The sequence below is a fragment of the Asparagus officinalis genome, chromosome 8 (genome assembly GCF_001876935.1).
Source record: "Asparagus officinalis chromosome 8, Aspof.V1, whole genome shotgun sequence".
NCBI lineage: Eukaryota > Viridiplantae > Streptophyta > Magnoliopsida > Asparagales > Asparagaceae > Asparagus > Asparagus officinalis.
In genome coordinates, this window is record NC_033801.1 from 124,063,877 (window position 1) to 124,090,669 (window position 26,793).

The 26,793-nt window shown below is 39.2% G+C and overlaps 2 protein-coding genes across 2 annotated transcripts in view; one reads left to right on the forward strand and one right to left on the reverse strand.

Annotated features, from left to right (window-relative positions):
• Window positions 1-2,286, forward strand: part of LOC109821855 (galactinol synthase 2-like) — a 9,273-nt gene extending 6,987 nt beyond the window's left edge. The window contains 3 exon segments of the mRNA XM_020388009.1: window positions 1,159-1,392; window positions 1,493-1,627; window positions 2,041-2,286. Of these exon segments, the coding sequence (XP_020243598.1) occupies window positions 1,159-1,392; window positions 1,493-1,627; window positions 2,041-2,286 (615 nt within the window).
• On the reverse strand, window positions 18,441-26,541 carry LOC109851430 (glutamate--tRNA ligase, cytoplasmic-like). Its single transcript, XM_020421562.1, has 6 exons — window positions 26,335-26,541; window positions 25,440-25,536; window positions 25,192-25,345; window positions 23,963-25,089; window positions 23,178-23,642; window positions 18,441-18,879 (listed from the first exon to the last, which is right to left on the reverse strand). Exons 1-6 carry the CDS (start codon window positions 26,469-26,471, stop codon window positions 18,661-18,663), a joined length of 2,199 nt encoding a protein of 732 aa, XP_020277151.1. The 5' UTR covers window positions 26,472-26,541; the 3' UTR covers window positions 18,441-18,660.

Sequence of the window (26,793 nt, forward strand, 5' to 3'; positions counted from 1 at the left end):
CGGAGAACCGCCGGATTCTGGAGGAGCAAGGGTGTGTCGTCAAGGAGATCGACCCGGTTTACCCGCCGGAGAACCAGACCCGGTTCGCGATGGCTTATTATGTGATTAATTATTCTAAGCTCAGGATTTGGGGGGTACGTATTAATTTTTTAATCAAATATTATAGTATTTTTTGTACTATAAAGAAACAATAAAAACAAAAAACGTGATTGGTAGCAATACTTTGGTGTGAGTAATCATTATAGGCTCAATATTTTGAGGGTACGTATTAATTTTTTAATTCAAATCTTATACTGCTTTTGTATTATAAGGAAAAATATTAACGTAAGTGTGAGATATGCGATCGATCATATTCTGTATTATAAGAAACAATATAAATAGTTAAGCGTACGTGATCGGTAGTAATCTAATTATTTTTTATGATACTAGGTTTTTGGCATTTTTGGAAGTGGGTAGAGGAAAATGTTTGTTTTGTTATGATTTTACTAATATTTTGGTAACTAGCAATAAGGAAAGTGAATCCCTTAAGGTTTGGCATGTGGGATTTACGTGTTTACTGTATGTCGACATACTTACCATATTGGTAGTACAAATAAAATTAGAAGGTTTCTTGTTTCCTAAACTTTGAATTTTTGACTCTCGATTTTATTAGGAATATCTAGATTGATAAAAATGAATTGTTTTGTTATTTAATTAGCGTAAGGAGCCGCATAATTTTTGTAAATAAACTACTAATTAATGAATTTATTTCTTAATCATGCATTACCGTTTTGTTTATGCTTTTAAGGTTGATAAATTAGTAGAAGATGAATAGTTTCGTGATACAATATAAGGATTTAATTCCTCTCATGGTAAATAGAAATACAGTCTTAAAAATCTATTTTAAATCACAATAGTTTATGTTAAATAGATAATTATAGGTCATTTCAAAACAAAATCAAGAACGAATATAATGCAGAGAAAATTGTAATTATAATAAACTTTTATGGGGTATACAAATAAATTTATAATAAGTTACCTAGGATATGAGTTGCGGTTTTATTTAGCAAATTTATTAGTAAAATTGAGTTATCTGGAGCGAATGAGATCTATTTGAGTCTGAATAGTTTATTTAGCAAAATAAGCCGTCAACTGGTAGTAATTCTATGTTCCTTGCAGTTTGTGGAGTACAAGAAGATGATCTATCTTGACGCAGACATCCAAGTATACGCGAACATCGACAACCTCTTCGACCTCCCCGACGGCAGCTTCTACGCCGTCATGGACTGCTTCTGCCCGCCTCCCTCCCTCTACTTCAACGCCGGCATGTTCGTCTTCGAGCCCGCGCTGAGCACATGCGACGCCCTCCTTGAGAAATTGAAGGTCACGGAGCCTACGCCGTTTGCAGAGCAGGTGATCGAGTGGGGTGGCGCTCTTTCTCAGCTCGTGCGATTTTGTTGAGGGCGATTTTGCGAATTTCTGGACTAATTTTGCGATTTTGTGGTTTGTGCAGGACTTTTTGAACATGTTCTTTAGGGATGCTTATAAGCCAATTCCGTTTGAGTATAATTTGGTGCTTGCGATGCTGTGGCGTCACCCGGAGAACGTGGATCTTGGGAGGGTCAAAGTTGTCCATTACTGTGCGGCTGTAAGTGAGAAATTTATCGTAAACTTACATCTTTAAATCTTTAAATTTATTTTAAGACGACATCAGAGCAACTTATACGGAAAAAATGTGTATAGAAAATGATGTTAACTAGTTTAATAAAATAGTTGTCATTTCTTATTCATACATTTCTAGATTCATCTATTGTGGCGCGTTGTTCCCTCTAAATTACCATCTACTAGGAGAGAAAAAAATCTAAATCCGTCGACTTTATTAAATTATATTGTTACTGCAATATAATGTTACTACAATATGCGTAAGACAAGATTAATATTGTGACAAATTCTGAAATCTTGATGTTGTTAATTTGTGGAAGGGGCTTTAAAAATTTTCCCAATTATTTGGTAAATATTTAGAATTTTGGTATTGACAAGGCTTCTTGTGATGAACTTCAGGGATCGAAGCCGTGGAGGTACACTGGAAATGAGCCGAACATGGACAGAGAGGACATTAAGGAGTTAGTGAAGAAATGGTGGGAGATTTATAATGATGAGTCCTTGGATTGCAAGGGCCCCGCTGTTGCTGCTGTGGACGGTGGTGGATCTGTGGTCGCACGTGGCTTGGAGCCATCCGATTTGATGAGACGGGCGATGTCGGAGGCGGGTGCAGTTCGTTGCATAACCGCTCCGTCTGCTGCGTGATACTGTGGGCATGAGAGGATGTCTTGTTGGAAATTTATTAAATAAAATTATAGCATGTAAAATAAATCCGAAATAAAATAACAAGAAAGTCTGGTCTGATCGGGAGCAGTCGTTTAAACACTGCTCTAGAAGATTGAGGACCCGTCTATCGTCCTGGCGTAGATGATCCTCCCTCCCTTAACGGAAAAACCATCGGAAGCGGCCGGCCTCTGTACTCGGGCGAGAGAATAGAGCTTCAGCTCAGACGAAAAACGGTTGTCCAAAAATAACATCAACATATGAACGAAAATAATATGCATAGGAAGAAGAGAGAATTGTTTCTCTATTTTTCCGAATGTGAATAAGGGGTGTATATATAGGGTTGAGAAAGCTATTATAATTCCTACAATTAATATAGTAACGTTCGACATAAATTTTCATAATGTTCCCCATAATGTATAGCCATTATGCATGTTTTAATTGTATTCATAACATTATTTCATGTGGGACTATTTCATGAAGATAAAATTGTTTTTTTTCCAACAAAATACCCAACACAATATTGACTGAAAACTCAAAATCAATAAATAAAATAATAAATCACAAAACAAATATAGGTTGGGCAACCTTTCGTATTGTGAATTCGGGAGAGGTACCTTTCGGCTTTGAACCTTTCCTTAGTGAGTTCATCGCCACCTGAGGAACATAATGGACCAGGTTTTGAATTAGGCACATATAATCAGGTATTGACGAAAACACACACAATACGTCTTCATCTATTAAGCAAAGCGGGTTGAGCGTTAAAGGTCATACTCACAATAAACCGACTCATGAGGGTTTCTAGGGGTTAGCCCAGCCCCCCCCCCCCCTTCCTCTTACGTAGGTAAGTTCTTCAAGGGTACTACAGCTAGATATCATACCCTCTGTAATACACGCGTTGGACTTATTAAGAGTAAAACTTAGCCTAACCAGTTGTATCATAAGATCACTGTCATTATCGAGAAAGAGAAGTAGCACATGTTACTATAATAATATATAAATATATCTAGGTCGATGTTCCACACGAGTATTACTAGTCCAACTTGTTTCTATCACATTAAATCAACATTGGGACTACGTTTCCAAATAAGGGTTGGGTTTTCGTTGTTAGTGACCTCATCTATGGGTTTAACCCCATCTTCCTCGATGAATTCAGAACCACACTCCTGGATAGACCCTTTGTTAATTGGTTAGCAAAATTCTTTTTAGACTTTACAACTTTGCCTAACAGGCGTTATATATATTTATCAAGTTATTTTATAATTAGTCATTCATATTGTTTGACATTAGGTCCCCTTCTTGTTAAGTTATTTTAAAATTAGTACCTCTAGGCAAGAATACAAGTAGTAAGAGGAGGGATTAATTTAAAATAACTTATAAAGATAAGGAAACCTAACAACAATATTTAATTATTTGATGGCCTAATTTCAATATAACTTTTATTCATCATATAGAAAGAAGTTATAAGATATACCTCTTGATTTGATTTTTCAGGACATTGATTCATCACATCTCCTGTAACTAGGCATACTAGTTGATAGAGCATATTTATATCAACTCTAATCATTTTCTAAAATCTCAAGAGAAAACATTATATATGTAGTCAAATAAAAAGCTATAAAAATTAGTCTTTCTAGTCACTATTAAAATGATAGGACATCATAACATATTAGCATAAAAGATCATTGCCTATGTTCATAAATGATCGTAGTCTATGTCTAAAGATGTAACTGCATAGGGTTAATATCTGAACATTTCAAACTAATGTGGAATAAAAAAACTGTAGTTATATCTTTACATACATGCATATGCACATACATGAATGAAATTACTAATAGTTACGTGCAAAGCATTCAAGAGAACCTTATAATATGATTTCATATCTTAAAGTATATTTCATACTTCATATGCATAAATTTTAAATTCTCGTATTATAAGAGGTTGCAAATTTGTTGCCTACAAAGGAGACCTTCCAAATTTAAATTGGTTACCTGCAAAAGTGACCTTCCAAATTTAAATTGGTTGCCTACAAAGGAGACTTTCCAAATTTAAATTTATGCATATGAATTATTCTCATAATTCTGGTCCTCTTATTCATGCTTAAATATAAAATGTTTCATATGGAATTATAACAATTATTAAATAAATACAATCACATAAGCATATGATGTTGTTTGGTGGAAAATTTGTTATAAGAAAATTGAAAGAATTAAATTTGATTTATTCTTTCTAACTGCTTAGAAAAAGAATGTTTACAACTCTCTCAATGTCGCTTACAATTTGAATTTCCGATTACAAAAGAGAAGAAGATCGACGGATCGATCCTCCCCTTTGTTTAAGACTGAGTTCTTCACGGTGGCGATGGAGTACCTCCCTCGAATACTCGTATCGAGTTTGCTCTCCGTTGACAATCCGAACGTCTTATTTTATTGGAACGTGTTTGATTCCTCTTGATTGATATCGAGGATTACTTGCGTGGCAAGTTTGAAATTAACTCTTGACGAGTTAATAACTCAAAGCAAGTTTTAGAAGAACTTACAGAACAAGTTTTGAACTCTGATTGAGTTAAAGAACTCTGAATGAGTTTAGAAGAACTTGGAGAGCAAGTTTTGAACTCTGATCAAGTTGAGAAGAACTCTTATAAAGAGTTCACAAGCCAAGCCGAGTAATCTCAAAGGCTTCAATAAAAGTCTTCCAAGATGATCCAAGAATTCCTTTAAGTTGTTGATCTCCAAAACTTCAAGAAGATTTGAAGAAGCCGAGCCGATCTCCCAAAAGACCCCCCCCCCCCAAAAAAAAAAAAAAGAGAAGAAGAACCCTAAACTCGGTTGAGTTTCTTCTTATTTATAGGGGATTAAGAGGGTGTAACTACCCCTTAAATCACTCCTAAGTGGGGTATAATCGTCCTCAAATCGTGAAAACGGTTTTGAAACCGTTCAGTCTGTGCTTGAACGAGTCAAACGCCTAAACTGGTGTTCTGGGCCCGAACTCTGCATTTTAGAGATGAAACACAGAGTTGGGCCTGTGCTTAAGGCTGAAAACGCAGTGTTCGTGCTGCGTTTGGAATCTGAGACGCAGAGATGAATTCTGTGTTTTGGCATCTGAGACGCAGAGATGAATTCTTCGTTTTGGCATCTAAGACGCAGAGATGAACTCTGCGTTTTGAGTCTGGAACGTAGTCACGAGCTCTGCGTCTAGGCTTGAACGCTGGGGATGAACCCTGTGTTTTGAGCTTGAAACGCGTGCATGACCTCTGCGTTTTGATTTGAATAGATCGTCAATTTGTAGTCTATTTTGCTAGAGCGTTGCAAAGACTGTCATCTTATAATCTTCATCTTTGCTCCTTAAAACTATGAGAGTCGTCAGATTGTAACTCTCGATGTTGATTGTGAAGGCTATTGATTAGAGCTTTCATCAGTTATTATAAAGGTCTTCATCGATCTATGTAAAAGTATTTAAATTGTAGCCTTCTGGAGGCCGTCGAATTGTAACTTTCATCATTGATGTTTGATGGGGATCAGCTATCTGCAGTGATTTTTAGACAACCTACAGACGTATAAGCCCTATTTATATGGAAACCCCATATCGAATGATTTGTAATAAATTAATAATATTGCATATGATTGTAAAACAAAGTTATAAATGAAAAGGTTTTTGTCAATACAACTAGACCAGAAACTTAACTAGATCAGCTCCTAACTAAAAGCTACTAAAGTGAAAAGATCAAAATTTTATCCGGGTAGTTTAGCCAGGTAAGGATAGTACTAGAGGGAGATCAAATATCAATTAAGTACATCGTTCCTTGTAGAGCGCGTTACGCAACCCCTAATCCTTGTCTTAGACACCAACTAATCCAAGAAAACTTGAACATGTTCACTTAAAGATTTCTTGTTACTTAACAGTATATGAGAATAGTGACTGTTAACAATAAATACGTAAACAGTAACTGTGAACAGTAAATGCGTGAGTAGTACTGGTGAATAATGGTTTACATTTTGAATAGTACTTACACTTTTATTATTTATAAATGGAACATTAATTTGCTACAGTAACTGTCATGAATACTTAATTTCTACAGTATCATTAATTAATTATAATTAATTACAGGAATTAAAAAAAATAGGAAAACAATTACAGAAATAGTATTTTCCTAGAATGAACAGTAATCGCATTTTTATCAACAAGGAAAATAATTCTCTGATGAACAGTGCTTTATGTAAACAGTAAACAGATTTTTTTAAAAATGAACAGTAACCAAAGCTGTTTTTTTATAGTAACGTTGTTAACAAAAAATAAAACGGGTGAATAATAACTTTGATGACCAGTAATATTTAAAAAATAATAATTTCGGATTTAAAACAATAGCTATAAACTCCTCAATCTTCTAGATTGTTGGAAAAATATCAAATAAAATTATAGCATGTAAAATAAATCTGAAATAAAATAATAAGAAAGTCTGACCTAATCGGGAGCAGTCGTATAATCACTGTCCTAGAAGATTGAGGACCCGCTTATCGCCTTGGCGTAGATGATCCTCCTTCCCCTGTTGTGCCAAAGGCTGTGTCGAGGAACCAAACAAAACGCCAATCCAAAAGAGCTAAACGAACTAAATATCAATGCACAAACAAAACATCAATTTTAACGTGGTTCGGCAAGTTGCCTACGTCCACAGGGCAAGAAAGGGGATGAGGTTTTCACTAATAGAGAAAGAGTACAAACTGAGATTACAACTCACTCGAAGGAACAAACTAATCTCACCAACAAGCTTTTAATCTCTCCAAACAAAACCCTAAACAAATAGCTCAGAAATTACCTCTTTTCTATGCTCCAAATATCCCTAATTTTTCTTCTCCAAATTCTCTCTTCCAATTGTTCCATATATATAGAACTCCTAAAATCATAAACATACTAAGAATTCTAACCAAAAGCCAAATCAAATTAGGAATCCTAATAACCTATTACCAAAATAGATTAGGAATCCTAATAACAAATAGATTAGGAATCCTAATAACCTCATGTTACCAAAATAGATTAGGAATCCACTATCCAACAATTCTTCACCTCGGTGAAGTTTTTCCAAAACTGAGCCGACACCGACCAAACCAAATGCCTCACTTGTTGCATCCAGTACGCCACGGCAACGGACTCATGACAACGGACTTTATCCACACAAGTCGAGACCCAAACGGGAGTGCGAACACTCATCCAAATATCGGTATCTACTCACCAAATCGGCTGCATCAAAACTGACTGCCTACGTATCCTCTTGCCTAAGGAATCAAGCCTTCACGTAGTTCACTCAAACGGCCTCCAAAGGCCCTCAAACAAATAGAAAAGTCTGCAACTCTTCCCCAATATCGCCAATGGATCTGCAACTGATAGCGACCCCAAACTGATACAAATCAAACACCTCCATCTAAGGTGAACCAATGGCCGTATCCAAATCATGTCCACCAGCTGCAACTGAATCCAAAACCAATCCATCCTCTGCATCCGAAATCAAATAATCTCCAACCTGTGTCACCTCAGCTGAAATCTCAAATGACGCAGTATGATCTGGAGTATGTGGAATAAGTTCCACCCAACGCCTGCTGCGATATCCAAATGACCTGATCAACACTCTCCACCTGCCGAGAGTCAAAAGTGACATACCTGCTCAGAACAAAATCAGAAGCTCCCAAACGATAATCAAATGAGCCTCCGAATCCCAAACACGCAATCGGATCAAATATTACATCCTCGATGTGACCAAATGCTGGGTAACCAAATATCTGACGCCGACCAAAATCTAAAGCAGCTCCACCAGATCCAATAACTCCTAATGCAGCAGTCGGCGACCTATGACTAAGATGACCCAAATATGTCGAAGCTCCAGAACCAATGCTCGACAACCAACGCCGATCCTCCTCCAGAAAGGAACGACCCATCGAAACTGTCATCTCATCTCGTCGCCCCAAAGTCTCCACACCAATGAAGTGTCTCCTATTGCCGTGAGCTCGGCACAAACGCAAGAAAGGACCCCCTACCAAAGCTAGAACAACAAGTTACCTTTCTGTCAATACACTTCTTCCAATTGTTGTTGACTTCTAGGACTTTACACCAACGGTAACTGGTCGCGATCCAATAATACCTAGAACAATCACCAACTGCGAAAACTACAAAACGATTACCTCCCAATGATGCCTCCTTGAAAGGCCCCCAAATGCCTAACTGAACATCTCCTAAAAGACCCCTCGCTCGATGGATAGGAGTGTTAAACTCCACCTCGGTCTTGCTCATCCTTATATGCTCAAAGGACTTCCATCTGCAGGTCAAAGCAGTCCTCAATAACCTATGCACGGCATCACCAATCAAATACCCCAGCACCAAACATCGTCACAATCTAGCTAAATCCAATGAAGTCGTCAGAGCTCTATCAATCACCGTGCTCCCAAGCAAATAGTATAAGTTACTCTTTCTGACGCCCTTCATCACAATCATGGACCCAAATGTAACCTTCAAGCGTGCATCCGCCAAGGTCACTCTATAGCCTGCTGCCTCTAAAGCTCCAAGTGAAATGATGTTCTTCTTCAACTGAGGAACGAACCTCACTCCAACCAACTTCCGAATCACCCCGTCACTCATCCTGATCCGAATGGTACCGATACCACCAATAGATCATTTGTGATCATTCCCCATGAGCACGAAATCCCCTCTTTTTAACTCCTGAAAGCTGGAGAACCAATCCCTCCTAGGGCAAATATGGTATGTAGCACCCGAATCCAACATCCACTCTGTAGAGTAGATAACACAAACTGACGGCAGTGTAAATAATGAGTAGCCTGAAGAATCTGAATCTGAATTGTTGCCACTAGTCTTGATAATATTCACCTATGAAGCCTGAATAGCTTTCTCCTTATTCTTTCCGGCTTGATCATTCAACTTTGGGCATTCAGCTTTCCAATGTCCATCTTCTTTACAAAAAGCACACTGATTCCTACGAATTCCAAGATGTGCTCCTCTAGAATGTGACCTTCTACCTCGGTTTGGACCCTTTTCCCTTGCAACCAATGCCCTCGCTACCGGCTCAATAGAAGTCTCCTTGTCCTTCTTCCTGAGTTAGTAATTCACTAATGCAGCTGTGACCTCACTATATGAAAGAGATAACTTCCCATTAATAAAAGTAAGAATAAACGTCTCATATTCCTCGTCGGGCAAGGAACTCAACAATAGCAATGCCTTGTCCTCATCTTTAACAATGACATCTACATTCGCCAAATCTACAAGAAGCTTTGTGTAGTGGTTTATGTAATCACTAATGGATATCCCCTTCTTCAATTGGAAGCGATAAAGCCTCATCTTCAAATGCAAACGGTTTTCAACGCTCTTCGTCGAGTACTTGCTCTCTAGGACCTCCCAAATCTTCTTCGCAAAAGTCTCATTCATCACATCATATTTTAGATCTTGAGTGAGACAAGACCTAATCACACCACACGCTGTTCGATTCATCTTTTTCCAAACCTTCTCATCAATGTCGTTCGGTTTCCCGTTCAACTCCAACGTATCTTCCAAATTCTACGCATTAAGCGCATCCAAGACTTCGCATCGCCAAAGCCCAAAATTGTTAGTGCCATTGAACTTCTCCACGTCAATCTTCATCGAGCGGATACTCAAACTTTGGACAGTCTTCACACCTGAAGAACTACCCTCAACTCCCTCTTTCTCGGCCATAATCCTCAACACACCAACAACCAATGCGGAAACAAACGAAGAATAGATCCAAAACTGAGAAAAGAAAGAAGCTTTACCGAAAAGATCCCACCTTTCTCACAAACTGAAACCCTAGACGAGCTTCCCAAATCGATCTACTCCTTCAAATAGCCCAAGCGTAGCCCGAGCTCTGATACCAAATTGTTGTGCCAAAGGCTGTGTCGATGAACCAAACCAAACGCCAATCCAAAAGAGCCAAACGGACTAAATATCAATGCACAAACAAAACATCAATTTTAACGTGGTTCGGCAAGTTGCCTACGTCCACGGGGCAAGAAAGGGGATGGGGTTTTTACTAATAGAGAAAGAGTACAAATTGATATTACAACTCACTCGAATGAACAAACTAATCTCACCAACAAGCTCTTAATCTCTCCAAACAAAACCCTAAACAAATAGCTCAGAAATTACCTCTTTTCTGTGCTCCAAATATCCCCAAATTTTCTTCTCCAAATTCTCTCTTCCAATTGTTCCATATATATAGAAATCCTAAAATCATAAACATACTAGGAATTCTAAACCAAAACCAAATCAAATTAGGAATCCTAACCTCATATTACCAAAATAGATTAGGAATCCTAATAACCTCATGTTACCAAAATAGATTAGGAATCCACTATCCAACAATTCTCCACATCGGTGAAGTTTTTCCAAAACTGAGCCGACACCGACCAAACCAAATGCCTCACTTGTTGCATCCAGTACGCCACAGCAACGGACTCATGACAACGGACTCCATCCACACAAGTCGAGACCCAAACGGGAGTACGAACACTCACCCAAATGTCGGTATCTACTCACCAAATCGGCTGCATCAAAACTGACTGCCTACGTATCCTCTTGCCCAAGGAATCAAGCCTTCACGTAGTTCACTCAAACGGCCTCCAAAGGCCCTCAAACAAATAGAAAAGTCTACAACTCTTCCCTAATATCGCCAACGGATCTGTAACTGATAGCGACCTCAAACTGATACAAATCAAACACCTCCATCTGAGGTGAACCAATGGCCGCATCCAAATCATGTCCACCAGTTGCAACCGAATCCAAAACCAATCCATCCTCTGCATCCGAAATCAAATGATCTCCAACCTATGTCACCTCAGCTGAAATCTCAAATGACGCAGTATGATCTGGAGTATGTGGAATAAGTTCCACCCAACGTGAAGTAGCATCACCCTCCACCTGCTGCGATATCCAAACGACCTGATCAACACTCTCCACCTGCCGAGAGTCAAAAGTGACATACCTGCTCAGAACAAAATCAGAAGCTCCCAAACGATAATCAACTGAGCCTCCGAACCCCAAACGCGCAATCGGATCCAATCTCACATCCACGATGTGACCAAATGCTGGGTATCCAAATATCCGACGCAACCCAAAATCTGAAGCAGCTCCACCAGATCCAATAACTCCTAATGCAGCAGTCGGCGACCTGTGACTAAGATGACCCAAATATGTCGAAGCTCCAGAACCAATGCTCGACAACCAATGCCGATCCTCCTCCAAAAAGGAATGACCCATCAAAACTGTCATCTCATCTTGTCGCCCCAAAGTCTCCACACCAATGAAGTGTCTCCTATTACCGTGAGCTCGGCACAAACGCAAGAAAGGACCCCTACCAAAGCTAGAACAACGAGTTATCTTTCTGGCAATACACTTCTTCCAATTGTTGTTGACTTCTAGGACTTTACACCAACGGTAACTGGTCGCGATCCAATAATGCCTAGAACAATCACCAACTGCGAAAACTACAAAACGATTACCTCCCAATGATGCCTCCTTGGAAGGCCCCCAAATGCCTAACTGAACATCTCCTAAAAGACCCCTCGCTCGATGGATAGGAGTGTTAAACTCCACCTCGGTCTTGCTCATCCCAATATGCTCAAAGGACTTCCATCTGCAGGTCAAAGCAGTCCTCAATAACCTATGCACGGCATCACCAATCAAATACCCCAGCACCAAACATCGTCACAATCTAGCTAAATCCAATGAAGTCGTCAGAGCTCTATCAATCACCGTGCTCCCAAGCAAATAGTATAAGTTACTCTTTCTGACGCCCTTCACTTATTTCATTGTAACGACTAAAGTTGTAATGAATACAGCAATGAATACAGCAACTTTTGACGCTCTAAAGCTCCAAGTGAAATGATGTTCTTCTTCAACTGAGGAACAAACCTCACTCCAACCAACTTCCGAATCACCCCGTCACTCATCCTGATCCGAATGGTACCGATACCACCAATAGATCATTTGTGATCATTCCCCATGAGCACGAAATCCCCTCTTTTTAACTCCTGAAAGCTGGAGAATCAATCCCTCCTAGGGCAAATATGGTATGTAGCACCCGAATCCAACATCCACTCTGTAGAGTAGACAACACAAACTGACGGCAGTGTAAATAATGAGTAGCCTGAAGAATCCGAATCTGAATTGTTGCCACTAGTCTTGATAATATTCACCTCTGAAGCCTGAATAGCTTTCTCCTTATTCTTTCCGGCTTGATCATTCAACTTTGGGCATTCAGCTTTCCAATGTCCATCTTCTTTACAAAAAGCACACTGATTCCTACGAATTCCAAGATGTGCTCCTCTAGAATGTGACCTTCTACCTCGGTTTGGACCCTTTTCCCTTGCAACCAATGCCCCCGCTACCGGCTCAATAGAAGTCTCCTTGTCCTTCTTCCTGAGTTGGTAATTCACTAATGCAGCGGTGACCTCATTATATGAAAGAGATGCATTCCCATTAATAAGAGTAAGGACAAACGTCTCATATTCCTCGTCGGGCAAGGAACTCAACAATAGCAACGCCTTGTCCTCATCTTTAACAATGACATCTACATTCGCCAAATCTACAAGAAGCTTTGTGTAGTGGTTTATGTAATCACTAATGGATATCCCCTTCTTCAATTGGAAGCGATAAAGCCTCCTCTTCAAATGCAAATGGTTTTCAACGCTCTTCGTCGAGTACTTGCTCTCTAGGACCTCCCAAATCTTCTTCGCAAAAGTCTCATTCATCACATCATATTTTAGATCTTGAGTGAGACAAGACCTAATCACACCACACGCTGTTCGATTCATCTTTTTCCAAACCTTCTCATCAATGTCGTTCGGTTTCCTGTTCAACTCCAACGTATCTTCCAAATTCTACGCATTAAGCGCATCCAAGACTTCGCATCGCCAAAGCCCAAAATTGTTAGTGCCATTGAACTTCTCCACGTCAATCTTCATCGAGCGGATACTCAAACTTTGGACAGTCTTCACACCTGAAGAACTACCCTCAACTCCCTCTTTCTCGGCCATAATCCTCAACACACCAACAACCAATGCGGAAACAAACGAAGAATAGATCCAAAACTGAGAAAAGAAAGAAGCTTTACCGAAAAGATCCCACCTTTCTCACCAACTGAAACCCTAGACGAGCTTTCCAAATCGATCTACTCCTTCAAATAGCCCAAGCGTAGCCCGAGCTCTGATACCAAATTGTTGTGCCAAAGGCTGTGTCGAGGAACCAATTCAAACGCCAATCCAAGAGAGCCAAACAAACTAAATATCAATGCACAAACAAAACATCAATTTTAACATGATTCGACAAGTTGCCTACGTCCACGGAGAAAGAAAGGAGATGGGGTTTTTACTAATAGAGAAAGAGTACAAACTGAGATTACAACTCACTCGAAGGAACAAACTAATCTCACCAACAAGCTCTTAATCTCTCCAAACAAAACCCTAAACAAATAGCTCAGAAATTACCTCTTTTCTGTGCTCCAAATATCCCCAAATTTTCTTCTCCAAATTCTCTCTTCCAATTGTTCCATATATATAGAACTCCTAAAATCATAAACATACTAGGAATTCTAAACCAAAAGCCAAATCAAATTAGGAATCCTAATAACCTATTACCAAAATAGATTAGGAATCCTAATAACCTCATATTACCAAAATAGATTAGGAATCCTAATAACCTCATGTTACCAAAATAGATTAGGAATCCACTATCCAACAATTCTCCACATCGGTGAAGTTTTTCCAAAACTGAGCCGACACCGACCAAACCAACTGCCTCACTTGTTGCATCCAGTATGCCACGGCAACGGACTCATGACAACGGACTCCATCCACACAAGTCGAGACCCAAACGGGAGTACGAACACTCACCCAAATGTCGGTATCTACTCACCAAATCGGCTGCATCAAAACTGACTGCCTACGTATCCTCTTGCCCAAGGAATCAAGCCTTCACGTAGTTCACTCAAACGGCCTCCAAAGGCCCTCAAACAAATAGAAAAGTCTACAACTCTTCCCTAATATCGCCAACGGATCTGTAACTGATAGGTAGCATCACTCTCCACCTGCTGCGATATCCAAATGACCTGATCAACACTCTCCACCTGCCGAGAGTCAAAAGTGACATACCTGCTCAGAACAAAATCAGAAGCTCCCAAACGATAATCAAATGAGCCTCCGAATCCCAAACGCGCAATCGGATCAAATCTCACATCCTCAATGTGACCAAATGCTGGGTATCCAAATATCCGATGCCGACCAAAATCTGAAGCAGCTCCACCAGATCCAATAACTCCTAATGCAGCAGTCGGCGACCTATGACTAAGATGACCCAAATATGTCGAAGCTCCAGAACCAATGCTCGACAACCAACGTCGATCCTCCTCTAGAAAGGAACGACCCATCGAAACTGTCATCTCATCTTGTCGCCCCAAAGTCTCCACACCAATGAAGTGTCTCCTATTACCGTGAGCTCGGCATAAACGTAAGAAAGGACCCCTACTAAAGCTAGAACAACGAGTTATCTTTCTGCCAATACACTTCTTCTAATTGTTGTTGACTTCTAGGACTTTACACCAACGGGAACTGGTCGCGACCCAATAATGCCTAGAATAATCACCAACTACGAAAACTACAAAACGATTACCTCCCAATGATGCCTCCTTGGAAGGCCCCCAAATGTCTAACTGAACACAGGTGAACCAATGGCCGCATCCAAATCATGTCCACCAGTTGCAACCGAATCCAAAACCAATCCATCCTCTTCATCCGAAATCAAATGATCTCCAACCTGTGTCACCTCAGCTGGAATCCCAAATGACGCAGTATGATCTGGAGTATGTGGAATAAGTTCCCTCCTTGGAAGGCCCCCAAATGTCTAACTGAACACCTCCTAAAAGACCCCTCGCTCGATGGATAGGAGTGTCAAACTCCACCTCGATCTTGCTCATCCCAATATGCTCAAAGGACTTCCATCTGCAGGTCAAAGCACTCCTCAATAACCTATGCACGACATCACCAATCAAATACCCCAGCACCAAACATCGTCACAATCTAGACAAATCCAATGAAGTCGTAAGAGCTCTATCAATCACCGTGCTCCCAAGCAAATAGTATAAGTTACTCTTTCTGACATCCTTCATCACAATCATGAACCCAAATGTAACCTTCAAGCGTGCATCCGCCAAGGTCACCCTATAGCCTGCTGCCTCCAAAGCTCCAAGTGAAATGATGTTCTTCTTCAACTGAGAAACGAACCTCACTCCAACCAACTTCCGAATCACCCCGTCACTCATCCTGATCCGAACGGTACCGATACCACCAATAGAGCATTTGTGATCATTCCACATGAGCACGAAATCCCCTCTTTCCAACTCCTGAAAGCTGGAGAACCAATCCCTCCTAGGGCAAATATGGTATGTAGCACCCGAATCCAACATCCACTCTGTAGAGTAGACAACACAAACTGACGGCAGTGTAAATAATGAGTAGCCTGAAGAATCCGAATCTGAATTGCTGCCACTAGTCTTGATAATATCCACCTCTGAAGCCTGAATAGCTTTCTCCTTATTCTTTCCGGCTTGATCATTCAACTTTGGGCATTCAGTTTTCTAATGTCCATCTTCTTTACAAAAAGCACACTGATTCCTACGAATTCCAAGATGTGCTCCTCTAGAATGGGACATTCTACCTCGGTTTGGACCCTTTTCCCTTGCAACCAATGCCCCCGCTACCGGCTCAATAGAAGCCTCATTTTCCTTCTTCCTGAGTTGGTAATTCACTAATGCAGCGGTGACCTCACTATATGAAAGAGATAACTTCCCATTAATAAAAGTAAGAATAAACGTCTCATATTCCTCGTCGGGCAAGGAACTCAACAATAGCAACGCCTTGTCCTCATCTTTAACAATGACATCTACATTCGCCAAATCTACAAGAAGCTTTGTGTAGTGGTTTATGTAATCACTAATGGATATCCCCTTCTTCAATTGGAAGCGATAAAGCCTCATCTTCAAATGCAAACGGTTTTCAACGCTCTTCGTCGAGTACTTGCTCTCTAGGACCTCCCAAATCTTCTTCGCAAAAGTCTCATTCATCACATCATATTTTAGATCTTGAGTGAGACAAGACCTAATCACACCACACGCTGTTCGATTCATCTTTTTCCAAACCTTCTCATCAATGTCGTTCGGTTTCCCGTTCAACTCCAACGTATCTTCCAAATTCTACGCATTAAGCGCATCCAAGACTTCGCATCGCCAAAGCCCAAAATTGTTAGTGCCATTGAACTTCTCCACGTCAATCTTCATCGAGCGGATACTCAAACTTTGGACAGTCTTCACACCTGAAGAACTACCCTCAACTCCCTCTTTCTCGGCCATAATCCTCAACACACCAACAACCAATGCGGAAACAAACGAAGAATAGATCCAAAACTGAGAAAAGAAAGAAGCTTTACCGAAAAGATCACACCTTTCTCACAAACTGAAACCCTAGACGAGCTTCCCAAATCGATCTACTCCATCAAATAGCCCAAGCGTAGCCCGAGCTCTGATACCAAATTGTTGTGCCAAAGGCTGTGTCGATGAACCAAACCAAACGCCAATCCAAGAGAGCCAAACGAACTAAATATCAATGCACAAACAAAACACTAATTTTAACGTGGTTCGGCAAGTTGCCTACGTTACAAACTGAGATTACAACTCACTCGAAGGAACAAACTAATCTCACCAACAAGCTCTTAATCTCTCCAAACAAAACCCTAAACAAATAGCTCAGAAATTACCTCTTTTCTGTGCTTCAAATATCCCCAATTTTTCTTCTCCAAATTCTTTCTTCCAATTGTTTAATATATATAGAACTCCTAAAATCATAAACATACTAGGAAATCTAAACCAAAAGCCAAATCAAATTAGGAATCCTAATAACCTATTACCAAAATAGATTAGGAATCCTAATAACCTCATGTTACCAAAATAGATTAGGAATCCACGATCCAACATCCCCTAGCGATAAAAACCCTCGGAAGTGAATGGTCTCTGTACTTGGGCGAGAGAACAGAGCTTCAGCTCAGACGAAGAACGGTTGCCCAAAAATAACATCAACATATGAACGAAAATAATATGCAGATGAGAGGAGAGGAAGAAGAGAGAATTGTTCTCTATTTTTCCGAATGTGAATAAGGGGTGTATATATAGGGTTGAGAAAATCATTATAATTCCTACAATTAATACGGTAACGTTCGTCATAAATTTTCGTAACGTTCCCCATAATGTATAGCCGCTACGCACGTTTTAATTGTATTCATAACACTATTGCATATGAGACTATTCATGAAGGTAAAATTGACTTTTCTCCAACAAAATATCCAACGTCTGGCTGCGTGATACTGTGGGCATGTGGGCATGAGAGGCTGTCTGGATTCTTTGAGTGCTTGATGTAGTTGTGAATCGAAGTGTAATTACGGAGAGCAGTGAGATTGGAATTTGAACAATGTTCTATGGATGAAAGTTTTGATAATATTTGAGAGGTTTATGTATTGCTGCGATTGCGCTTCTCCTTTGGGCGACTTGTCACTCATCGCAAATGTTACTTTAAAAACACCTAATATATTATCCAATTGTCCTCCAATAAATAAGTTGAGATCATGCGGATAAAAAAATAAAAAAAATGCTAAAAATAACAGGTTGGAGTTTGAGAAAAACATAAAAGAGAGAGAGAGTGAGAGTGAGAGTAAATGGAAACCTTTAAGATTGAGAATTTGTAAAGTAGAATAAAAAAATACCGAAGCACGTATGGTAGTCATAACTATCTGATCCAAAAAATACCACTTAAAACAAATGAAATCAAATGCTCCACAAAATTATAAACAGTTACGATTATAACTTAGGCATGCCAGGGATCCATCGATTTTGAACTTCGATGTCGCTAAAGTTCCGTCAATTTTGAATTTTGATGTCCCAAAGTTAATCCGCAAAAGAGATCGCAAGCCCAATTTGTCGTATTAAGTGGGCAAAAAAACTGTGGGGTGAAATTTGAAACTGTCGGTGAAATTTTAGGGTACGGAAGTGTAAATAAGCCTTAAAAATGACACTGCAGGCGGAGTATCGGGTCAATGCAAGGTAATCCACTTCAGACTGAAACAATGCTCCAAAACCCCAAAGTTTTGGCAAAAATAGGTAGTAGTTCAGATTCAATCGTAGCAAAAAGTCTAGTAACATATGATTTACATCAAGAAAACCCTTCTCAACATGAGAATATATCCTTTTCGTAAGATCGAAACAAAATTTTCAATGAAAGGCGGTACTAATGACCAACTTGCCCATCAGTTCAATGATGCCTGCTGTCTACCATCAGGGATCGCGAAGAGAACAATAGGCTTCGAGGGCCCAATGAAGGGAACATCGCATCTGAAGTAGCCTTTTCTCTCGAGCTGAAGTATCTCTCCCTGCTTCAGATTCCTCATGTTCGAATCTCCCAGAGCTGCTGTCTCCTTCTTCGTGCAAGGATTAAGATTGTCAATGAATTCTTCTCCCTCTTCGAGCTGCAGTTTTATCAACAGAGGTGTCACTTGAAAGTGAAAAGTACAGAGTACGCAGGAGAAAATAAGAAAACCGTGGAATTGAAATAACCTATAGTTAGCTGTAACAGCTGTTAAAATGTATTACAGCTCCCACCTTCTTACCTCTCACCTGCTTACCTCTTTATCTATTTGTATTTACCGACTCACACCACCTGTTTTCCACTTGCACATATGGGGTGATACAAATATAAACAATTACCCCTTTTATCTATTTGTATTCACCAACACATTTGTATTCAACAACTCACACCACTTGTTTTCTACTTGTATCTATAGGGTGATACAAATAGAAACAAATATTAAACAATTACCCCTTCATCTATTTGTATTTATCAACTCGCACCACTTGTTTTCTACTTGTACGTTTAATGTGATACAAATAGAAACAAACATAATATTATCTTTTCCAAACCTTGGCGAGCATGGTATCAGAGGTGCTGAACGCATGTCAGATAAAAATTATACGATAGTGTGACAAGAACATTTGGGATCGACATCTTTCAGAGCAAGGAAAGCTGTGAGTGAAACCTCAAAGATAAAGGGTTGTGATTATGGCATCGTGTCATCATGGTGAGGATGTTTACAAAAGACGATGAGACCCTTGCTTGGCGAGGTGTACAGTGGTGATCTGGACGAACTAGATGGACTCGCCAGTCAAGCTGTGGATGATGACAATGAGATCTATGGGAGCCTTAAAGGGAGCTAGATATAGATTTACGATCGCAAAAGTGGCAAGGTCAGCGGAGAGTTGTGTCAATGAAGGCAAGATCTTTGTGAGGAACAACAAACACGAATAGGGGGCTGAAATTCTGACCGATGAAGACGACGATAACTAGAGATGATAAGGATCAATAGAGGGAACCAATCATATTTAAGTTTGTCGGGTCGCCAAGGGGGAAGTCACACAGAATCACACAAAATCCCCTTGGTGGTCCAAGGTTTAACACTAAGGGAGGGGTTCTCTATAGTTGTGAACCTAGCTCTGATACAATAAATAATTTATTTGAAAAGAAAGAGTTGTGCGAAAGTAACTACTGTTCCTTCCAGCCAACCAGAGAATGCCATAATGTAACTTGAATTTTGGGTACGATTTGGAGCTCTAAGTGCCTGTACTGTCAGACTGATCAAAGCAGCACGTGGATATAACTTGAAAATTGGCCTCAACTTTTGCCTCTAATTTCTCTACCCTTGCTTTAAACCTTGTCTCGTTTTGCAGAATGCATCTGGCCATCGGGTCGCTTGCATCAGCTAGCACCAGCTCACTTTCTCTGCAAATCCCGCGCCCACTTCTGATTTCCTTCAAAGGACATAGGCCACAGCTAGCCTTAGATCATGCATCGCCCATGCTTTTCCATGTCCAACCCGATATGATACTTATGCAAAACCCGCTTTCAATGCTCTACTAAATTCTATTTAAGCTCTGACAAAGCTATATCATCTTTCAGAAACATTTTTCTATGAACTCTTAATATCCGCGCCCACTCAAAATATTAACCAAGGCTTCAGAAAGGTATTGTTGTGTTTACTGATAAGGGTATTACCCTACACATACAAGTAGAAAACTAGTAGGAGTGAGTTAGTAAATACAAATAGGTGAGAGGTAAGTAGGTGAGAGATAATATATTTTTAACATCTCCCCTCAAACTTACTGTGCACAGAGAACTGTGAGTTTCGATAAAAAAGGCCAAAACTTCCAAGATGTCTACGTCTCCGTGTAAGAGTCAAAACATGGTGACGAGATTGGTAAGACAGCAATTCAATCCGACAATATTGATAAAGAAAACCCAATGGCTGGAAGATCGATAACATATGATAGAAATCCAGAAGCAATGATGGATTTTTTCATGGAATTTGCCTCTGGTTTCCTACCCTTTGAAGAAAAACATTGAAGAAATCCCCTTTCATTAATGGTATTTCTAATCTACGTTATCAACGCAAGCTTGTGGCAACTACAATTTTTTCTGTGATTTGACCTATTACAAGACTGGCATTGTGATTTCGATAGTCTGAAGACTGTCGTTCCCATTTTGTTGGATCCAACTGCCTATCTTATACTTTTGTTCTCTACGCATTCAAGTAATTTTACAACCCCACAAAGACACATGTGATTGCCTTGCCATCCATGATGTAACCAGAAGCGTGTCCACTGATCATGCCCAACTAGTCCTCCATGGGCCCAATCAACATGCCAAGCTTGTCAGCCTCTTCCAGTTTTGACTTCATATCGACAACCTCTCAAAAACACATTGATGTCACAGTCACACCCAATAATTCAGTTTGATTCGCATCACTTTCTTCAATGTGAGGTCTCTTCACAACATCAACATACGCTATTGAGATTTTCTTCGAAACGAGCTCCTCCAACTTATGGCCTCGATATCTATCGCAACTAATTGCTTCATCAATGTACAAGGACTCTTCTCCTGATCATTCGATCTCATCGCTACTCTGATTTGTTCGTTGATGTAAAAGAAAAGGGTTCATATCTCCCAATGTTGATCTCGGCGACATCAAGTTCTTTTCTATAGAAACCTGTATTTCTATCCTATGTCACTAATCTTACAGTTGTTTGGTTTTCTTTATCAATATTGCCTGATTTTCATCTTATCAATCTTGTCGGCACCCTTTGACTCTTTCACCGAGACTGAAAACATCTTGGAATTTTGCCTATTCTTATAAAAACTCATGATTTTCAGTTCACTGTGGGTTTGAGTGTGTGTTTTAAGATATATTGCATATCTCACCTAGTTACATCTCACCTAGTTACATCTCACCTATTTGTATTTACCAGCTCATATTTCTATTTGTATATATATGAGTGCTACTGTGCTACCTTTATCACTAAACACAACATTCCTTGGTTAACAACAACGAAAGAGATTAATGGATAGCATATTTGTTTTCCTGCAAGTAGTTATGAGTCAGGTAATAAACCTACTTTTGTGCATTAGGTGCTCCATGTTTTCTTCAGGAAAAAATTTCTAATTTTTAAGTAGAATAGTAAACCTATTCAGGATTTCTGTCAACCATCTACTGTTCACTCAGCCATTCCTAAGCCTTTGAGAGAGAGAGAGAGAGAGAGAGAGAGAGAGAGAGAGAGAGAGAGAGCATGTATATGAGATGATTACACCCAATGGGGTTATTATTTCAAGAGAGAAACTAAAATCAAGCATAGTTTGCGGTCCATTTTGGGCAGTGATTATATGCTTACAGGTCTAAAATTAGATGGGACAAACTAGGGGTAAATATAAGATTCTATAATTGTGCTTCAAATAAGCATGTTTTTAACCTTGGGTACATGAAAATATTTCTTGTACAATGTCCACTGCAAAATCATTAAATTTTAATTGGAGGATATAGTCAAGGAGAACTGAAAACTGATAAAGTTTTAAGTATAAAACCTGAAAGAATGCTGAAAATTTAATAAACAATTGGGAACTTAAGACAATTGAGATGATACCCAGTCATAAGTTTACAACACTTTTTGAGCTGGAGATGGCTTCTTCAAGAATAACTGAGGTTTATGAACCAAATAAACCTAGTCACAAGGTACCTATTGCATGGCTGCGGACTTACAGCAAAACTCACTGATAGTTAGGGACTTTGAACACTGCTCGCTGTTTTATGCTTCATGTATAAAAGTAATTGTGTGGTTTTTTATAAGCTACCCTTTCACTTTATGGTACATAGAAATAGGTCTCCCATGAACTTGTCATTAGTGGATGCAGTTGCCATAGTTATGTTAGAAATGAGGACAAAAAGTTCTGAACTAAAGCTACAAAAAGGGTTCAGAATTTCTAACATTCAATTGTTAAATTTCATATAACACATACATATGCTTTATACTTATTTCAAATTTCCAATGCATCAAATTTTACTATCCAAGATTGGCAAGTTAAATTCTTCAATTGTTTTGTACATAATCAACATACTCATAATAAGTGCTAGGTCCACATTAATAGGATGTAAAGTTAAAGATGGATTAGGATTTGTACTACTATTGACTTCTTTTCCTGTGCATAGCAGATGGTTAGATTCAAAGGTCACAGAGGAAGAACATGACTTATCATAACAATAATAATCCGAAGGCCAAGAAAATGATCTGTCGAGTGCCAGAGAAAAGATGAAATTCGATAACTAGTTGACAAATCAAAACAAGCTGATGACAAAAAAGACAGGCATGAGAACATGAACAAGAGAAAATAAATGAAGTGCAATATATGAATGTAATGCAATTAAGAAGCTTATATTTGGCATACCTTTTTCTTCTTTATCAAGTAGTCAAACTCAACCAACATAAGTTTAACATGCTCCTTAGATTCAGGTAGCCAGGTAAGCTTCAACTTTGTTGTTTTAACAGACCCCTCAAGATGTAAAACTCCAACCAATTCCTTAATTTCACCACTCTCTTTCTTGATTTCCTTTACGACAGCATTTCCCCAGTCCATCAGTGTTACTTCCTCACCCTCCGAGATAGATGATGCATCAGCATACTCTATCCATATTTTCTTTGTGTATGTTGTAGCTTTTTTCCCAGCACCCTCATATTTCTTATGCCGGGGTAAAATACGAACAAATGGCTCTTCGGGACCATCAGCAAGGTAAAACATCACCCTACGCTCTTCATTGACTGCCGTGTGTCTTGGGCAAATTGGATCAATTATTTTCTTGTTGATCGTCCATAGCTTCTCCCATTCCATAAGGTTTAGATTTTTAGAAGCACCCTGTAAAATTCACAAATAAATGCATTAATAAATCATTGGAAAGTAAGAAATCTCCTAAAAAACCCTGAACTTTCGATTGTTTTGCACAAAACCCCTTGAACTTTACAAATAATAGAAAACCCCTTTTAACTCTCACCCATGAACTACTAAAAATTTTCATAAACGGCATTAATGGGGAGAGTAAATAGTCTAAAATGCTCATTTTACTTTCAGACAACTTAAAGGGGGTTTTATAAAGTTTAAGGGGTCTTGTGCAAATCCCCAATGTCCAGGAGGGTTGAACTTCAACCAAAGTAAATGAACAAATATGACAATATTACCTGTTCAAGAATAAACTGTATTAATGCCTCAATCTTCAGACCTCTGCGAACTATTCCCTGCACAGTTGGGAAACGAGGATCATTCCATCCATCAACTTTCCCATTTTGCACAAACCAAAGAAGTTTGCGCTTGCTGAGAAGCGTATACACCATGTTCAGTCGGCTAAATTCATAGATGTGCACTCTTCTTAATCCCATATCATCAAGAATTCTGTTGTACTGTGCATTACGGTCGTGATACTCACTTGAGCGAAGAGCATGAGTTACACCTTCAGTGGAATCAACAAAAGGACAAGCAAAGTCATAGGTTGGGTAAACCTTATACTTTGCCCCAATCCTATGATGAGGATCTGGATTTGATCGGTAATAAACAGGATCTCGAAGTGATTTGTTAGGGTCTTGCATATCCAATTTACCTCTTAAACAGCACTGCTTGCCCCTTTCAGACCCTGCAATCATCTCTTTCCACAATTTCATATTCTCATCAACACTATTGTTCCTGCATTTTGATTCAATACCATCCATCCTCTCCTTCTGCATTTGCTCTCTAGGCGTATCATCCACATACGCTTTCCCCTCGCGTATTAATCTCTCAGCCATCTCCATCAATTGTGGGAAGTAATCTGATGTATAGGTAACAACATCATATTTTATGTTCAAAGTCTCAACATCTTTCAACACATTCTCAACAAACTCATTGCTCTCTTTCGAAGGATTAGTATCATCAAAGCGAATGATCAGCCGTCCTCCATATCTCTGAACAAAGTACTGATTCAGTAAAGCAGCCTTTGAATGCCCTATATGGAGGTATCCACTAGGTTCTGGAGCAAATCTCAGGCAAACTTTCCCGTACTCTGCACCAGGAAGATCTACTTCAAATCCAGCAGTTTTTGATGTCACAGCCCCATTTGCAGAAAGCCCATCCTTTCCCTTTGAGGCTTCATTTGTCCCCTGATCTTTTCCTTTGGTATTAGAGGCAGGAGATTTTCCTAAACCTCTTTTCCCAACATATTTTCCTGTAACTTCATTCAAAGCCACATTGTATTCCCCAGTTATGCTATTGAACCAGCGAACAAGATGTTGGAATTTCTTTGATTTTCTTAAGCTCTCCCACCTTTGCCCGGTGCCTGCAACAATAAGAAACTTAGATTTAAGATATTCAGCGAAAAGTGACAGCAGCATATAGACATGAAAATAAATAAACAAACTAAAAGCAACACCAAGTTTACCTGCAAGAGCTGACCACAGTGCTATATCAGCAATGGAAAAATTATAACCAACCAAGAAAGTCCGAAGAGCAAGATGAGCATCAACAAGCCCACAAGCACTCTCAAAATATGAGCCAGATGAGAAGATTAAGACACACTCAAGCCACTCATCAATCTGTAGTAAGTAATAATAGCAGTACATAAAACATTAAAGATGAATATATAAAGGGAAATTCAATTGACATGTTTTGATATGCACTAGTCTATACCTTCCCTGATTCAAGTGCATTCTGCCCATACAAATTAGAACTAGCTAAAACATGTCCCAGATATCGTAGAAGAGTGTTGGTCCCATGCAATTTTGACCTGGAGTGATAGTATGTAACAGTCAAATGCTTAGCAGCTTTGAATCTATTAGTCTGTCTTATCAACTAATACTATGTCAATACCATTATCTTCATACTTTATGAGTTTTTCAGATATAATTTTCATAGAATTGGCTTACTTCAATGTCAGTCTAAAGATCTTCTATAAAAGATAATGTGTGGCACCAACTTCAAACAAAGAAAAAATGTTACTGCATCAATTTAATTGCTTTTATAATGTTATATTACCTCATAACCAAATGAATTAAACAACCATTTTGCATATGTCGTGCACAAAATTGCAGTTTCAAGTTATCAAACTAAACAACTTCCATGCACTCCAGCTACTAGAATAGAAGTTGCATGTAGCATCAAAATAACACCAGTATAATTTGGAAATTGTTTAATTTTGCAACTGACCTCAGTGTTGCTTGCGCAAGTAAAAAAAAATCTTGTATTTCAACTTCTTTATCCTAATTGAACATTTTTTTGTTGAAACATAACTAAATTTTGTGAGAACAAAAACGTTTGCTTTTCCAGAAATTTTAGGTCTTAGCCTACAAACTTCTTGTTGTTTTCATCAATTGAATACACTAAATAAATTTATTAAGGAAAAAACAATGCTTGCTTTTCCATCAAATTTTAGGGCTTTAAGGGTAATTACTAATACAAAGCCCAATCAAAACTGAGTTCTACAACTTTGATGTTGTTTTCATCAATTGAATACACTAAATTCAGCAGGACAACAAACACTATCAAAATCAATAGGATGGAGATGAGGAAAATGATTAGTACTGACCCTGAAGGGAATCCGAACGAGGGGATCGAGCCAGTGCGCAGAATCGTCGACAGGTCGATGCCGGCGATCCTGGCGGCGGCGAGAACGGAGAGGGGGATTTGGTCTCCGGAGAAAGAAACTGAAGTGGGCTTCTCCATTCGAAAAGAAACCCTAGCTGCTTCCCCTTTGTCTTCAGCGAGCAGCAGCGGTCTAGGGTTTTGGGGCTTTGCTCACTTGCTTTCTCTATGCCTTTGATTTAGAGACACGCGCGGTGCACGTGATATGAAAGTATATGTAAATTTGCAATCTTGGACATGTAAGTTGTATGGGTTTTTACTTTTATTTTTCTAATTAAAATTGGGTAGAATTAACAAAATTGTCATGAATTTTGGAGCTTTTAAAAAAAACCATAAACTTTTTTTCAGTGGTCAATGGATGGCCTTTGCTACAGGTACCCAAAATATGGGACCAACAGGGGGG

Bases quoted from the DNA above. Each gene is read 5' to 3' on its own strand.
- LOC109851430 (XM_020421562.1), bottom strand. From the start codon at position 26,471: ATGGAGAAGCCCACTTCAGTTTCTTTCTCCGGAGACCAAATCCCCCTC. The intron at 25,346-25,439 runs GTATAGACTAGT...TACTTACTACAG, and splicing joins ATGCACTTGAATCAGGGAAG to ATTGATGAGTGGCTTGAGTG. The intron at 23,643-23,962 runs GTAATATTGTCA...TGAATTTTACAG, and splicing joins TACAGTTTATTCTTGAACAG to GGTGCTTCTAAAAATCTAAA.